Source organism: Ursus arctos, unplaced genomic scaffold (assembly GCF_023065955.2).
Source record: "Ursus arctos isolate Adak ecotype North America unplaced genomic scaffold, UrsArc2.0 scaffold_4, whole genome shotgun sequence".
NCBI lineage: Eukaryota > Metazoa > Chordata > Mammalia > Carnivora > Ursidae > Ursus > Ursus arctos.
Window position 1 is genome coordinate 82094307 of NW_026623056.1, and position 18445 is coordinate 82112751.

At 36.0% G+C, this 18445-nt stretch overlaps 1 protein-coding gene across 4 annotated transcripts in view; it reads right to left on the reverse strand.

Moving 5' to 3' along the window:
• Positions 1-18445, reverse strand: part of SCAF4 (SR-related CTD associated factor 4) — a 55827-nt gene that overhangs the window by 11489 nt on the left and 25893 nt on the right. Inside the window, exons 6-19 of one of the 4 annotated variants that reach the window (XM_026514214.4) lie at positions 18164-18303; positions 17371-17547; positions 13064-13239; positions 12296-12404; positions 10497-10661; positions 9884-9969; positions 9022-9212; positions 8001-8101; positions 7459-7572; positions 6368-6524; positions 5007-5164; positions 3292-3457; positions 3115-3201; positions 2770-2895 (exon numbers count right to left, since the gene is read on the reverse strand). In XM_026514214.4, coding sequence (XP_026369999.1) covers positions 2770-2895; positions 3115-3201; positions 3292-3457; positions 5007-5164; positions 6368-6524; positions 7459-7572; positions 8001-8101; positions 9022-9212; positions 9884-9969; positions 10497-10661; positions 12296-12404; positions 13064-13239; positions 17371-17547; positions 18164-18303 — 1953 coding nt within the window. Of the gene's footprint in view, positions 1-2769; positions 2962-3114; positions 3202-3291; positions 3458-5006; positions 5165-6367; positions 6525-7458; positions 7573-8000; positions 8102-9021; positions 9213-9883; positions 9970-10496; positions 10662-12295; positions 12405-13063; positions 13240-17370; positions 17548-18163; positions 18304-18445 lie in introns of all 4 variants that reach the window. The other 3 variants (XM_026514140.4, XM_048214776.2, XM_044378225.3) reach the window with 3 other exon arrangements.

The window sequence follows — 18445 nt, forward strand, 5'->3', positions numbered from 1 at the left end:
AACTTATGACCTGGTCTATTCTACCACGAAAATATCTGAGGACTATGTCAAGATACATTTTTTTTCCCTAAAAAACTTGTTTCCTTTGCCAACAAATAAAACAGTTTAAAACGAATCACAGCTGAAGTAATATAATCTTAGCATTACAAAGTAGAGCTCTTGTCTAGGTATTCTAAATATTGCCTAGGACACTCCTTCCCTGTAATAAGCACCCACCATTCATGGGTGGCCTACCCTGTGGAAGGCCCCATGAGTTGTATTATATACATAAGCTCACCGAATCACAACACCTGTTGTGTCATTTTTATTCCTTTTTTTTTTGTAACAGATGAAGAACCTGGAGTTTCATATCACCTTCTAGGCTTAAAGTTTCCTGGTACAGCATAGCACTTCTTTTTATTATCATAAGAAAAAACATTAGAGCACCAAGAATAAAGTTGAAAGTATCTTAGTTCTAATATTCTATTACTTGATCAACATCAACAATATCCCAACCTAATTAGCAGTCCTTCAGTGCTGCAGTATTACATGTGATTACTGCATTTCTTTATCAGAATGATGGAACTGCGATCCCTCTTTTGGATAAATCCTCCTTTATTTGCACACACAGTAAAAAGTTTCCTTTCTCTAAAGGCCAAAATTTATAGGATATTCTTCTCAAGATTTCTAACTGAAGGAATATGAAAGGCTTTCTCGTGACTGGAACTAAACTGCATTTCTTAGTTAAAAGTACTTATTTTAACAAAAACAGTTTTCATTTTTATGTCACATTTTGATCGGTCCAGATTTGGAACAGCCTCCAATTTCTAAATTTTGCTTTGAAAGTTACAAAGATCACCAGCAGAGGTAAAGTATAAGCAGCTCTGCACTATCTATCCATCTATCGATCCACTTACTCAAGTAACAAATGTCCCTCTCTCATGGAGTTTCTATTCTAGTATGTATTTATTTGGGAGGGAGAAGGAGGGAAAGACATACAAAGAGGTATGTCAGGTAATGATAAATGCTAAGAAATGTAATTATTTTTCTAGCAGTACTTAACTTACTAAGTCTGCTTTTCAAGCTCACCAACTTTTCATCTGTGCTTTATTTTGTTTCACATGTTGGATGCGGAGTTTAAATTATGCACCTCAGTAGTGATAAGAAATAAAGGGCGGAGTCTTCAAGACCTAAATGTTAAATCAGAGGCAGGCTACTTAGTCTTCAAGGTTGTTTGAAAGTAGTGGTTATTAAACTCTTGGGGATGAAGAAAGATTTCATTCAGTGGATTTACTAACACCAGAAAAAAGCACAAATGAATGCCACTTTGTAAATAATCTCAGGTGACCTAATACCCATGAATGCTACACTAGGAAATTTCATTAAAAAGAGAATTCACAATCAGGGGTGTCAGTGTGAGGTGGAGGAAAGGGGTTGATCAGAAAATACTATCCAACTCAGATTCTGTGATTCTTATGCAACCATCTTATTATAGATATGAAAAACAAAATGCATAACAAAACTGAGATCCAAAGATTTTAAGGTTTCCTGGCTCCTAGAACAATGTTCCTTCTACTACATGATTTCCATTATGGTGCAGACCTCTTAAGCAAATTCCTCACAAACTATTTCCAGTCATTATGATGACTACCGCTACATTACTGGTGACAAATTTTAATCCCAAATCCTCTTTTACCATTACCCAGTCTGTGTACTAAAGGAAATAAAAGTCAAGTTTATTATCAGACTAAGCTCAGTCTTAGAGAGGGCAGAAGACAGCATGCTATTTGGAAACAAACTGGTTTTTATTATAAATGTAGTATGTGCACAAAGTAAAAATTTCCAACAACACTGAAAGGTGTAGGTGAAAAGTAAAAGTCCTGCATCACAAACTAATGTTCCACAGTCCTACATCTCAGAGGCAACGAATGTGCTCTCTCCTTAAAAAACATCTAAGATTATGAAAGCACGTATGTGCACATACATATACCTCTGAAAAATACAATGGGCTTACAGGACCACAATGTTATAATACTAAGGATGAATTAACTACCCACTAGGGAGAATCAAGTGTTAATTATACTCGGCAAAACCACTTCAAAATACAACATTTTATTAATGTAAAAGATGGTCACCATAACAAGTATATGAAATAACCATTTATAATTCAAGCAAGCAAGGGTAAAGACCCTTAAAGATGTAAACAATATAAATCATACTTTCCTTGATCGTAAAATTGTGGGTAAAGAAAACTGAGGGGTGAGAAAGCACTGCCCCAGGCTGTGCAACTGTCACTGAGGCAATAAAGCCATTTTATTACAATGTATCAAAGATAATTTCTTTACTAGCCAACAGAGAGGGTTACCACAGCCCAGGGTTTTATAAAAATTGGTCCAGATAGGAAAAAATTCTAGGTGATCAAAGAAATGCTATCTCTTATAAAGCTGGATGTCTGGGGTTATATCAATCATGGACTCTGTACCAATTCCTTCTCACAGAGATTAATCACTTTCCTATACCAAATTAAGATGTACAAATCCACACTTTTCTTCAGGATAACAAACACAATTTCATCTCTGAGGCTGTCTCTTGGCTACTCTCGGTAAAGACCAAGTGCACATATTTAAGAGGAAGACCTTCCTCAAAGAAAAATATCAGTCTCAGAGAACATTTTACCGAAATTAGCATTGTTTAAAACACACACACACACACACACACACACACACACACACACCCCTCTAACTGGGGTGGGGGGAAAAAAAAGACTAATGATAAAAAAAATTAACTTACCAAGAAGTGAAACAGGCTGGGTTACAGGAGGGGTGGGCAGATTCGTGGGTGCAGCAGGTGGCACAGCAGAGCCATACATTTTCACACTGTCACCAGACTCGGCGTTTCCTCTAGCCCCAGACACCACTGTTGGAATGGGATTTCCAATAGATAAGTCTTTTGTAGTGTCTTCATTTATACCAGCGATAGTAGCTAAGGAATATAATTACATCAACATGTGAAGCTGAATAATTATCTCCCCAGTCAACATTCTTTTGCCATACTATAGACCCTATTACTGGTCCATTCTCCCTCTTACTCCCAACTCCAAGAGGACGAGTGAACACAAAGGAAAAACATGCTTACAGTTTGGGATGCTTATTGGTGGAGTGTGAGGAGGAGGAATGGATACTGGTGGAGTTATAGGAGGTGGGGGTCCAGGAGGAAGAAAACCTAGAATAAGAAAAATAAATGTCAACTTATGTTGCGTCACCTTATTTTGGGCTCTAAAAAAGAATGTCTTCTTGAATAAACTCAGTATACCTGGTGGTAAATGCATCGGATTAAATCCTGGGCGCAAAAATGGTGGAGGAGGAGGTGGAGGAGGAACACCAGGACCAAAACCTGGAGGGGGAATGCCCAAGGGAGGCGTGAAAGTGGGTGGCTGGAGAGCACCAACTACAGGAGGACCCGGCTGATGTGGTGGGACCTGAAAACAAAGAAAGAATAATGAAGCCACATGCAGCCGCCTTCCCAACTATATGGTAAGTAGAGATGAAGAAAAGATCTTGTTGAAAAAGCTATTTCTAAACTTGTACTTATTGTGTGAATAAATTTATCTAATAACAGATGGTAATTAGTACCTACTATAAATGACAGAATTCAAATTTTTGTTCACTACTCTATGATAGCAAATTTACTTTTTACCTCACGAGTATCTATTGGTGATCTGACAGAATATGATATGTTAAAAAATGATCCATGGTCAGGTAAGTGTGAGAAATACAACTCTAAGAAAAGCTACCTGGCAATTTACAGTGATTAAGATCCCAGGTTCTGGGGTCAAACTGCCTGACCCCTCTTCCTTTTAACCAGCTTTGTGACCCCGAGTAAGCTATTTACAATCTCTAGACCTCGGTTTACTCATCTGTAAAATGAAAAAGTGCCAACCTCACATAATTATGGGGATTAAAGTAGTAATACACGTTAAGTTCTAAGGCCTGTCATTTAATACACACCCAACAAATGTTAGCTATTATTTAAAAAAAAATAAGTATGATCAATTTTAACGGATTAGTCAGGTTTCTTTAAATGAGTGGTGATATACACTGAACCTTATTTAGAACCCGTGCTGAATGGGCATGTCCAAAAGATCAACTAAAGAGATTGCCAATTTAGGAAATCCATTTATAAAATATCACAGCTAAATACATGCAAGGCTAGGTGACACTTTTGTGATAGCTCAGATTTATCTGATTCAGATTTAATGTGAGAAATTGAAAAAGGTACAGGAAACATGCTGAGTATTTAACATACATTATCTCATTTAATCCTCAAAACAACTCTGACCTAGGAAGAACACCAGAGCCAAAGCCAAGAAAGGGAATTTGCACATTTACAGATAGGAAATTAAAGCTTAGATCAGGTGACTTGCCCAAAGTCATGTTGTAAAGAATAAACAACAGAGCTGGGATTCAAACTATGTTCTGTTAGAATCCAGATTCTCTCCTCTGAAGTAATGCACTGACCAGATAGCAGACGTTTAAGAATATACCTTCGTGTTAAGTGGCACTCAATTTATTAAATGGCTCATCCATTAAAAAAGTTCATGATAGCACCACACAAACTGAAAATGAAGAAACCCTCTTTACCTCAAAACAGCTGCTTGTTGGGATATATATTTTAAGTTCCCTCAGAACATAAAGTCCCCAAAGAACAAAGATCCAATAAAAGAAAACGAGAGGAAGCCGAATATAAAATGCTATCAGGTTTGCATCTCAAGTCTGAAACATTATAAAGACACTGAAAAATCTAGACAGATGTAAGGCTATATGAATTTAATTTGATTTTTACTGATGTTTATGAAAATATGTGTTGGAATTTATAAAAATTAGGTTCGACATACCAAAATATTAACAATATGCACATTTATGTATTCATGTCTTTGAACATTAATCTAGACATACATCTAAATAAATAAGATTTAGAAAGGTTTTTCTTTCACACACAAGTTTAAATAGTGCCCCCAATATTCTTACCTGTGGAGGTGGCACTGTTATAGGTGCAGGGACAGGAATAGGAGGGACAGGCACTGGTAAAGGTTTAGGTATGGGTGATACTGGTTCTGTATGTGAGGTGTCAGCCCCTCCATTTTGAGCAACTTCATTTTCATGCTTCTTGGGGATTCCCTTCCAATCTATGAGAGTTAAAGAAATTTAACAACACAAGTCTACCATTTTCAGTTTGTAACTTTAAATCTAGAAATTATTTTAAAAATGCTGATTATATTAAAAAACTCAGCAGTATGATTATTAAAGAAATGCCTGTGCTAATCTTGTAAGTATTAATTAGGTGAACGAACAACAATAACAAACATGCAAGAGAATGCCTATTGTGTCCCAGGCACAATTCTAAGTGTTTTCTATATATGTATTAATTCAGTGAATTCTCATAACCATCTGTAAGTAGGTCCCATTATTATTCCCATTTTATAAATGAGGAAAACAATTTGGAAATTAAGGAAAACAAGGTCACATACCAATAAGTGGCAGAGACGGGACTCAACATACACACCTCCGGCTCTAGGGTCTATGTTCTTGTCTGGATTAAAAATCCCAGGAGGGAGAAGCAAGATTCTTTTTACTCTGACCAGAATGCCTGGCACACGGTAGAGCCCTGATACGTATTTGCCTGAACAAAAACCCAGCTCTACTCTTAAGTGAAGGCATCACGGACTATGGGGAAAGAGGTCAAGGTATGGGAATGGCCCAGCACCATTTCACTTCTTTTTGGCTCTCAAACCAACTCTGCTTGCTTGAAACTCCTTTAATCACTTACTTCTATTTTGCCATACCACCCTGCAGTCCTCCTTGTCCAGCTATCTATCAATCTCCAGGTCATGCCCACACCTGCTGCTCTTTTCCCCACTGTAATCCTACTGTCAATGTGCCATTTTTAATATTCATGGCACAGGTAACTTCCTCGTCTTACATGTTTACTTTTGACTGCTTCTCTGGGCATTTAAATGCTTTCAAAGAAATTATTATGACGCACTGGTTTAAAACGCAATACTAGTAAGGTCAGTTTAAGACTCATTTGATCCATTAGGTTTTCGCAGTGAAAAATTCTACTTACAATCTACTTACACTGTAATTACTGATTAACCCCACAATCAGCATTCTTTCAGTTATGTCTGAATCTGTCTCACTAAAAAGTTGCCTTAAGGGCAAAGACCACATCTGTCTTATTTAGCATTGTTTCCTCAGTTTATAATGAAGAGATTGGCACATAGTGGGTACTTGAAAAATCTCAAAAATCACTTCCTACTGCGAAGAAACATTTTTCATACGTACAATCAAGAAAACAGATGAATTTTAGATGAAATTAAATACTGCTTTACCTGGATTAAGTGTATCACTGTCCAACATTCCTCCTTCACAAAAACTCTCCAGTTCTTCAGGCTTGACTTTGTCCCATGGAATATAAGTAACACCCAGTTCTACATCCCAATACTGCTTATAATCTGCCTTTATTCCTTTGTTTAAAGCCCAGGCAATCTATATCACCATTAATCAAAATATAAAAAGAAAGGAAGGGAGAAGAATGTCAGTTTTGAGAGTTAACTGTTTCTCGAATTTCTAATCACTCAAACTTGGAGGCAAGAGGGGAGCAATCTGGCCTTGCTATCCCCGGATTTCACTTTGATGCCAGGAAACTGGTTAACCTTTTCTCCCACTTTGTGCCAATTTAACTGGCATTAATTCCTTATCCATTCCTCCAACCCCTTACTTCTCAATTTAGCCAACATAAAACTTAGAGAAAAGGAAAATATTTATCAGGGAAAGGCTGAACAGTCCAGCATACTGGGGACCACTTTCCAAAGTCTTGGACACCTTGGAATTATTCAACATTAGACAAAATCCTCTTGCAGTGCAATCAAAGGGTAAAGTGTTACGACACTGAGAAAATGCTGACTCTAGCCCCTTATGGGAAGAATACCCATGTATCTACATCTTTTTCTCTATCTCTGTTAAGTATTTTTAATAGTTTATTCTAAGAATGAGATGGCAAACTTAAATAATGTGCAAAATCAAGGGGCACGTGGCTGGCTCAGTTGGAAGAGCATGTGATTCTTGATCTCGGGGTCGTAAGTCTGAGCCCCACACTGGGTGCAGAAATTACTTAAATAAAACTTAAAAAAATTTTTTTTTTAATGTGTAAGATCAAAAAAATCTTGAATGACAAAATCTTTTACTAAACATGATATTTAAAGCACCAATTATACCTTGATGAACCTATCTACATTTTTTGTTAAAAAATGAAATTCTACATGAAGCTAGCATTTAAAATTTTATGTTAATGTTTAGGAGATAACCTTTTTAAAAAAGATATATACGAAATACCTCAGTGTCCAAATTTAGTTTTTAAAGAGCCAAGTAATATTATGTGTTAAATTTTTTAAAAAATGAATTACAAGGTATAAAACTGTACCTTTATGGATTTCTGGTTCACTTTATAGTTTCCTCGGCTCAGTTTCTGCAGGGCACGATAAGCATCTTGCCTATGAACCATAACAATATAGGCACAACCTCTGGGAGGAATCATCTGCTCCAAAACATTTTAATAAAAATATAATCAAATCAAAGAGCAACAAAATAAAATAAATAATAACCAATTCCAACGATCCCAACTCCCCTGCCCCCTACCCATCCCACCAAGACAGGTTCTATAATCGGGGATTAAGATATAAACTGGCAATTCAAGTTTGGTTTCAATTGCCAGTTTTTAATAAACCTACAGTTCTCCAAGCTTTGTTAATATAGATTTTTTTTAGAAAAGGGTTTCACATTAGACTTGGTTATCTATGAAATGTGGTTAAATGCAGAAAGTGCTAAACATGGACTCAACCCCTACACTAGCCACATCTTCTACAAAGCTGGGCAAATTTTAACTTGGGTCTCTAGTCCTTAATTTCATAAAATGACATTAATCACACCTGTCCACTGTCATTACATAATTTAATAAACACTCACATTAATTGATTCAATTGGACCAAACTCTTCTAAAAGACTGGCAACATCCTGTTGAGTAGTCCTTTTGTCCAGCTGTCCCACCCAGAGTGTAGTACTACAAACTTAAAATAAAATTAAAATGATAGAAATATACACATTTGATAATGAGCAGCACTGTACTTTTCTACAATTAAAAAGAAAATCATTATAGAAAAAATGCACAGGTCATATGATAACGTAAGGTTAAGTAGCAAATCCCATATACACCTAAAAAATTCTAGAAAATTGTGGTAATACTTCCAGAAATGGAACGATAGTGAACAACATAAGAGTTGAAAAAATCTGGCCCTTTTGTGGTCAGATCTAAACTGGGGCCAGAGATGCAATAACCTGCCCAAGGCCACCCTTGGCAAGTGAGCAGCAGAAGACCCGATCCCAACTCTCTCGATCAAAAACCAGTCCAGCGCTTTTGTCCACTAATACAGCTGTCCCTCTCCAACTGCTGAGTGTTACGGACAGTTTTTCTCTTATTTGTGTCCTAGGTAATAAGTCTCCCAGAATCAGAAGCGCTACATATGCCCTACTTGTATTATAAATTAAAATTTTAATAGTATCTACAAACTTGTATCATGAATGAATGGGTCTAGCACACCTTATTAAACATATTATATTCTAAATACATGATGAGATTCAGGAGATAATGCAAGCTAATAGATACTGTAAACTGTAAATCTTTAAAACAGTTAATCTGGAAAAAAAATAAAACCTTTCCATGTATAGGAGAGCTAGTTAATTGCTTTCCATTTCATACATTAAATTCAAGACACGCTGTCACTTTATTCCTCATCACTATTAACTAGGTTCACTCCTTTTTGCGGCTTTACAGCTAGCTTAACATATCAAAGCAAACTCAAGGGTTGTATGCCAAAGCACAAACAAACAAGAGACAATAAAGCAGTATTTTGCTAACAGTTGTAAAACATTTTATACCCAGAACACGGAAAAAAATAATTCAAGAAGTCTGAACATAAGGTTAATTTACCACTCGCAGTTTCTGGTTTGATTTGAGGAAGGCCTTTTTGTCGGCGTTCTCTTTCTTTTTCTCGATCTCGCCTTTCTTGGGACCGAGATCTAGGAGAATGTCGGCGTCTATCTCTGGACCGAGATCGAGAACGTCGATGACGGGACCTTCGAGACCTAGAGCCAGATCGAGATCGCCTTCTTTTTGGTGACCTAACATTTTCACAAGGGGAAGAATGGATAGAACAGAGAAAAAACTGAAAATGTAAGCGGGTATTAATCTGAAAAAGAAAAAATATAACTAGGTAGTTTAATGACAGGACATGTAATAATTCAATAGCAGGGAATTCATTTAAAAATCTTAATATGTTGCAAGTTAGAAAGCATGCACATATTCTAAATGAGATAAATAAGGTTGTTAAGCTTATAAAAGTATCTCTCATCTTTGATAACTCGGTACTATACTCAATTATGTACTCAGGAGTGTAAGAAGCTGTCGCCATTGAGATAGACTGCTACTACTGGTATCTTCTCAGTTAACTTCTTTTCTGCAGCAATTAAAAATGTTATCTGATTATAGTTTTACTTGTTATCTTTCCACTTTTGTTGGCTGATAAACTTGTAAAGGAACTGTGAATACATAATTCCTATCATTCTATGCATATATGCATGCAGGCATTGAAGCAACTCAAGGGGAAAAGCATGGGTTAAGATGACTGACCTTAGTTTTTTAAATTACTACTTCTGCTCCCACTCTACATGTACAGACATACAAATATACTAAATGCTATTTTATTAATACTGCATATCTAAAAATAATCCAGTTTGATTTTAATCTGTCTCCTAAAACATACAGGATTGGAAAAACATTTTCTATCAATTACCTGGATGCTGACCTAGATCTTGACTTTCTGTTATCAGACAAATGCCGCTTAACCTCTTGAATACAAGGTTGTTCTACTTCCATTTCCTTTAAAAATCAATAAAAAACAAAAACAACCACCCATCATTAAATGAGAGAACTTGAAATTATAAAGGCAAGATGACAAAATCTAAAAAATGCTAAATTACAAATCTCTTGCCTTGAAAGTTTTATTCTGGTTACTTGACACCACATTACAAGTTTAATAATGACTGTCCATCAGTGAAAAGAAAAAAATTTTATGTGGTCTACAAGATTAGAGGAAACACTTCTCTACTTCTGGAAATTCGTATTAAGTTACATACGATTTTATTAAACCATTGATTACAGTGGTAAACTAGACATTAGTTAAGCATTCTATACTCTATCTCAATCCTCACAGAATCCTATGGAAATTGGTGTTATTACTACGTCCACTTTCCAGATGAAAAGCTGTAGACACATAAAGGGTGAATATGTGCCCAACAAATAGTCTTTCTTCACATTCAAAAATGAAGATAACAAGCAAACAGGCAGGAATCTGCACATAAGTCAAAGCAACCAAAAAGATAACCAATCTGAGAATAAAGTTTTACCTGATGTGCCTTCTGTGTAAGTGGTTCATTCTGTGCCTGAAAAGAAGCTTGGAAAGGCTGCTGGACGGGTGGAGTTGGAGGAATCACAGACTGAGCCATGGGAGGAAATGGAGGTGTAGGAAGAAGGCCAAATCCTGGCATCTGTCCATTAGGAGGAAGTGGAACCTTTTGTTTTTAAAGAAAGCATGTTAGTAGATTTTAAGTAACAGCTACCAAAATAATTCAGAAAGCCCTTAGTTCCTTGATATAAAACTAAAATATCTTCAACAAATTTCGATCACAGAAAAACTGTGTATTGACACACAACGATTAACAATTTCCACAGGTATAATGCTTATCTGAAGAACTGTTACATATCCAAGTATATAGGTTAAAAATTCTAGAACTCATTTTAAAAATTATATATACATAGGCTTGACCTTATATATTTAAAGACATAATTTCATTTATATGAGGAACAATGTGACAGAATAAACTTAAAAGTCAGAGAGGTACTGTACTGAAAACTGTCTCCCTTCAACTTCAAAGGCAATTAAACCTTTTGGAAGGGAGAGTGACTATAGCATTGACGTATAGGTTCACTTTTTAAAAATTTACTCCAAGGGGAATTTCAACTAATATCCCTACTTTTAGGGTTTAAATATCATAATAATAATGAGAGTAAACCACAATGTAACCTATTTCTGCATGTGCCAATCCAATACCAACAATATTAAAAACATAATCATAGGGACGCCTGGGTGGCTTAGTTGCTTAAGTAACTGCCTATGGCTCAGGCCAGGATCCCAGGGTTCTGGGATCAAGCTCCACATCAGGCTTCCTGCTCAGCAGGGAGCCTGCTTCTCCTTCTCCCTATCCCTCCCCTCGTGCTCTCTCATTTTCTCAAATAAATTAAATCTTTAAAAAAAAAAAGTGTAATTATAACATCACAAAGAAGTATTCCTTCTAATTTATTTATAAAATTTCAGTAACTGTTAAACATTTGGAAATAAGTCCACAGGTTTTCTTCATATTTTAAACAAGCTTATAAAATACTTCTCTAACTTCATTCATCAATAAATCACTAAAATCACAGTATCAATTTCATATTAGCAACTTACAGAATGGATCAAAGATGATACACGTAAGAACATGAACATACTCTAAAGAGATTTCTTAGAACCCTTTCTAAACCAAGAATATGAAGTAGTTCTTTCCCAAAGCTGGTTATAAAACAGAAACTATACAATTAAAAAAAAAACAGGAAACCAGATTCTTTAGATTTGGCTTTAGCATTAGATCCCTACCTCTGTAATTTAGCTGTGCAGTCAAATTTAGGAAACTCTGAATAAAGGATTTGCTAAAATAAACCCAATAAACAAATCCCTACTAACTTCTTGCAATTTTCCAGAGTACTATGTTCCTTTCACTGCAGATTTCAAACTATACTCTGAATTCTGAGAGCTAAAAACCCTCTAAAACATCTCAACAACATTTACCCCAATAAAGCTCCTCACAAGGGAAAGAGATGCACCATTAAGCAGGCCGGGTCCCTGAAACAGAACTATAATCTCTCTCTAAACGATTGTAAAAAAAATACTTATTATTAAATTATAAGCATGTAATATTTAGTATGCTTGTTTTAATTAAAGCTTTTTAAAAAAACAAGTCAATTATATGCTCAACAGCTTTGACTGCAGCTGCAGTACTACTTAGCCAAACACACAGCTAAATAAGAGTGGTCTGTGAAGTGCAATCCATATGCTCTAATGAATAGATCTTCACATTTTAAAACTCAGCGGCAAGAAAAATGTGTATACCTGATGGTGCACTGGATCCTGCTGTATTGTCATCATTCGAGGCTGAAACTGATCCATATTTTGATGTTGTGTATATGCTGGCTGCTGCATGCCATCTCCAGGAAACCCACTAAAAAAAGATGAGCAATCTTCATTTTATCCATTCAAAAACACGTAAGATTCTAAGCCACATTTATACTACAAAGACATTAAGAATGTTGTTCAGGAGTCATTATTAACATCTTACTGAATCATGTACTTGCCTACACCAATTGACACATTCAGCATTATTCCCAACATAAAAGCCATTTTTAACTGTAAATCTGACAGGATCCCCTCCCCATTCAAAAGACAACCCAAAATACCATAATTTTAAAAAATAATGATTATGAAAAATGATTTTGTTACTTTAAAGTTATAGCTGACCCTTGAACAACATGGGTTTCAACTGTGTGAGTCCCACTCACAGTTTTTTGGCTACAGTGTAATACAGTGAACATATTTTCTCTTCCTTGTGATTTTAACATTGTTCTTTCTCTAGCTTACTTTTATTTGAAGAACAGTTTGCAATACATAGAACATACAAACTAGGTGTACAGGTTTGGCTTCCGGTGAAGAGTAGGCTATGTAAGTTTTGGGGGAGGCGAGTTATAATGCAGATTTTGGACTCTGGGCAGGTTGGCAACCCTACCTCATCACCACGCTGTGCCAAGGGTCAACTGTACTTGTCTTATCCCTTATAATGATTCCCAACTCTGTATCCACCGAGGAGCATAGAAAGAAACTTACAAGGGTGCCTGCGGAGGGGAAGCAGCAGGTGCGGTGGTGGGTGCAGTGGCGGAGGGCGCTGGAGGCGCAACAGCCACAGCAGGTGCGGTGGCGGTGGCAGCAGCAGCAGCATCTTCCTTCTTTGATTCTTCCACAGCTTCTGGCTCATCATCATAATCAAATCTATCAAGTAGCTTCTGGAATAGTTACGTCAATATCCCATTTCAAAATTGGGATTGGGAAACACTACACAAAAGTCTTGATAAAAACAACAGATGCTTCCTATCATCTATGATCCCAACACAGTCATGTACCATCTCACGTTCCCACTCGCCCCTTAGGACCTTGGTTCACAGACAAACCACTACTACACAAATGCCATCTGAAAAAGAATTTTTTACTCTGCTTTTCTTCACCAACTATAAATGCAGTGTTTTCTTTGATTATTTTCTATATGCTTATTTTATAGTTAATTTAGCAATATAAATATTAAAATACTCTCTTTAACACACTAAAAACTTCTGGAACTTTGCACATATGAAAATGGGTGTACATTTTCAGTTAACTGTAAAATGTACCAAGACTCATCCAATCACTATAAATGCCTGAAGAAAAATGTCTGTATGCTGCTTGCACAAAAACATACTAATATGACAAAAAAGAGAATGGTATAGACAGGGCTATGAAGAACTTACTACGTGGGCACTAGTTTCTTCCTTAAAACTTCACAGCTCATGCCAGATTATCAGAAACAAGGAAGGAAGGAAGGAACCTCAACACGTCACAAGATCACATGTTTAGAAGAGCCATTTTTAAAACTAAGATGACATCTGTTCAGAAAGGATGGAAGGTAACACCACAAACACCTACTACGACTACTACGACTACGACTACTACTACTACTACTACTACTACTACTACTACTATATACTCTGTTTAAATATCTACATATGATACTTCATCACAAGAAGCCTACAATGTAGACATAGTTTAGATAGAGTTTCTTCTTTTTACAGACAAGGAATCTAAGGCCCAGGTGATGAAGAAACATTACTAAGACTGCACAGCCAGCAAATGACAGAACTGGGATGCGGACACTGTTCTTTTTTTCAAATCTCTCAGTCTGGCATTCAACAAGCAGTTTTTTCCCTCAAGCTGTATCCATTCTGGTAATGGATTTTCAACTTCAAATTCCTAAACTTGTGTTGTTTTGTGGTAGTTCTGCCTAGAAATTCTGGTTCTACTTTACTGGGCAATGAAAAAAAATTTTTTTTTTAAAGATTTTATTTATTTATTTGACAGAGAGACAGTCAGTGAGAGAGGGAACACAGCAGGGGGAGTGGGAGAGGAAGAAGCAGGCTCCCAGTGGAGGAGCCTGATGTGGGGCTCGATCCCTGAACGCTGGGATCACGCCCTGAGCCGAAGGCAGACGCTTAACGACTGCGCCACCCAGGCGCCCCTGGACAATGAGATTTCTAAATTAGGAAGGGAAATCCCCTTCTTAGACAACACCGTTTCTTTCTTTGTAATTCTAGGCCATGTCATTAAAAGTTCTTGTAGTAACTAAGCGCTCTAATTATGACCCAGACACCTTGTTGTCTTCCACACATTAGCATATCTAACCCTCACAGCAACAGTAAAGCCTAGGCACTGCCATCACTATTTTACAGTGCTGCACACTGAATATTTAAGTGACTCAGCATCAAGACAGAGTCAGAGATGGGAGTCAAAATTAACACTCAGTCTAGACTGCCTACAAAAAACAAAACGTCTTGTTTTTGCTGTTTTTTCACCTATAGATATGTTGTTTAAAGTTTTAAGTTTTATACCTATTGCTTTGGAAAATGATTTGAAGAAATTAAAAAATTAAACTGAGATCCCAAAAGACATTTTTGTTGGTTTTCAGGAAACTGAAGATCTATGAAGCAGCTGAAATGAACTGTTCCCAGTCAAGCTATTCTAGCTTAAAACAGACCTTTTAGTCAAAGGAAAAGCACAGAATTTCCTTTTCTAAACTTCATGTAACTGACAAACAATGACCAACCAACCCACTTGAGGTAAAACACTAGAGGAAATACAATTCAAATTAACAACAACAACAACAACAACAAGGGATTCCATTAGCATTACTGTTACTCAACATTTTTTGAAGTCTTAGCCACCAGTACAATAAGAAAAAGAAACAGGTATAGATATTGAAGAGGAATAGTCAACTGTAGTAGCTACCCAGAAATCTGAGAGAACCAATTAGAAAACTATGTTTAGTATCATGACCATTTAAAAGATAAACAGGGAATATGACTATCTTAGGAATAAATGATGTAATAAATGTACAAGACTTGTATGAAAAGGAATTTTATTTTAATAAATAGAGAACCTGTGTAAAGTTCTTGGTACTTCTTAAATTAACCTATAAATTCTAAAATTTATGCTAAAAGTTCATCTTGAAAAGTACCCTGTGATGGTTAATTGTATCAATTTGGCTAGGTTACAGTACCAGTTGTTTGGTCAAATATTCACCTAGATGTTTCTGTGAAGGTCTTTTAAAAAATGTGATTAATGTTTAAATTAATAGAATTTGAATAAAGAAATCCCTCCATAATATGGGTGGGCCTCAACCACTCAGCCAAGGCCTCAAGAGTTAAGAACTTAGGTTTCCCGAAGAAGGAATTCTCAAGACAGCAACATAGAAACTTTGCCCTGTAGAATTCAGATTCAGAACTGCAACATTAACTCTTACCTAAATTTCCAGCCTGCCTTCTGCCCTACAAATTTCAAATTTGCCAGCCTCCACAACTCTGTCAATTTTAATTCCTTAAAAAAAAAAAAATCAACCAATCTCTCCCTCTCCCCTTTCCGTCTGTGCACGTGTAATACTTGGAAATGAAATACGGGATATAGTACGTAAGCTGCAAGTATTTAAATTGTTATGATGCAGAAAGAATTATATTAGTGGGACACAACAGAGTCCAAATGTCCACAAACAGACACAGAAAAAATGAGAATTCAGAATCCAATGTATGACAAAAATAGGGAGAATTGGCTATTTCCAAAAAGTTCAAGATTCAACTATCCTGAACCATATTCTAAAACAGGTTCCAGATGGAATGAAGAGACAAACATAAAAAACAAAAATATAAAACTACCAAAAAAAAAAATAAAATTAAGGAAATATATACGCAGGGAGAGTTTTCCTCAACTCTGAAGGAACATACACAAAATCTGTTCCAAGCAGATAATTGCTTCCCTTTTTACTTTAGAACTTCCTGTACTGTGTTTTTCCCCCCCATAAGCATGTACCCCTTTCCGACTCAAAATTTTATCCAAACTTCTTTTAATCAGTTGTTCATAAATCACTAAGATATAATGACTATTATTTACCAAATGGATTCCTAATTTGGACTACCAGCAATAAAATTTTATCTTAAAATTAAAATCTGGAAAGAAAAAAAACATTTTAGAGACGATTAAACAAAAAATTTCACTTAGTTCTAGGGTTTTCAAACTTTTGTATTTTTGGCAATGAGACCAATAAAATAAAATTGTATATAGTCATAAACCCAATAAATAAACAAGACATAAAACAGGTAAGACAGAGTTGTCTGGGTTAACATTTCTACAGGAAGCTCTGCAAATCCAGCATACATATATCCTAAGTTGCAGCTCCTTAAACATGCCTACAACAGAGCAGTTGGAAGACACTGAACCAACAAAACCCTCAAGTTATACATATGGTAACTAAGTTCTAAGAGCAAAAAGTAAAAGGTAACTTAAAAGTCTATCAATAGGGGAATGGCTAAACTGTGATATGTATGTGTAATGGACTATTACTCATAATAAGCACTCAGTAAAAATGTAGATCTAAATCTACTAATCTTAACAATGACAACAGACAAGAGGATTAAGATCAAAACAAGCAAGTTAAAAACCCTGTGTATATATATATTTACATATTATGTATAATACACACATACATTATGTATTATAATATACATACATTTTAAGACCAAATAAAAAACTATATCCACAGGAAATGAGTTCAGAAGAATATACAGCAAAAATTTACAGTAGTTATCTCCAAGTATGGAGGTTAATGGTGAAAGTTCTGTTTACTTTTCTACTTCCTATTTACTGAAAATTTTTGCAGTGAGTATATATTACACACTTATAACCAGGAAAAATAACCAATGTTTTGTTATCAAGGGGGAAAATCCCTTAAACTAAAAAACAACAAAATGAACAATCCAGAGAGAAAGTAAGGAAGTAACTTCCATATCCCAACTTGAGTGGTAGAAACAGTTAAGGTGGGTTATGTAAGAGAAGCCTACCTTGTCAAATGCAGTTTTTTGCTCAGGCGGGGGGAAAGCAGCTTTTTGTTCTGGTGGCTGTGCAGGAGCTGTCTTTAACTGAGCTGTGATAGCCTGGACCTGAGCCATCACAGCATTGTCAATGGCCGGAGACTGTGGTTTTGGAGGCTGTTGAAAAGTCTGAAGGATCTGCTGAAGCTTAAAGAATGGGAAAACTGATAAACCATATAACAAAGTATAACCATAGTATCAAAGATTGATTTACTGGAAAAAAAAAAATCTTAAAGGTGACTCAAAATAGCACAGACACAAAGTAAACTGGAAAAAGAATACACCTTTTAGTAAAGGTTAAGTCTGTTATAAATACCAGGGATACAATGTGTGTCATTTAAGGTTAAATATGTATGCTGATACCCCACTGGGCAGAAAATGACAGTCAAAAAGAGAAAATAAACTGAACTGTGAACAAGGTAAAGAAATGTTTTCTAGAAAAATGTAAAAATCATCTCCAATCCAAATAATTTTGAAGTTAATCCAAAATGCTAGAATCATGAGCAACAATACCAACCAGCCAGCAGTTCTGAAGTTCTCTTCACAGGGGTATTGCTATTGCTCAGTGTATGGCTCCCTTATTTCTTACCTTTCCCACATTTCCCCTGTTATCCCTATGCCATTACCTGCCTAGTAAAGGCTTTTCTAGGTGAAAAGTAGAAATATTTCTTCCCTTGAATGTGCCCATTAGTTAGGAATGGAAAATAAAAACTGACAATAGTACCTAACTGCAAGGAATTTAATATTGAGATAGGTAGTTTACCTGTTGCCCTTGAGTTGTCTGAAACAGCTGGGCCACAGCAGCAAAAGCATCAGAGCTGGGCAACTGTGGTACAGTTGGTACAGAGTTTGTAGTGGCTTGGGGCGGTTCAGAAGAAACTTTAACTGGAGGTGGAGGTGAACCTAAAAAAGAAAAGGTCATTAAGACCTACAAAAACTTTAATCTTCACATTTTCCTTTTTATTTTTTACTAAAATAACATTCCATTAACATACAGGAAAAATAAAGATCATGGTACTAGAATCTGTACTATAGCAAATACATG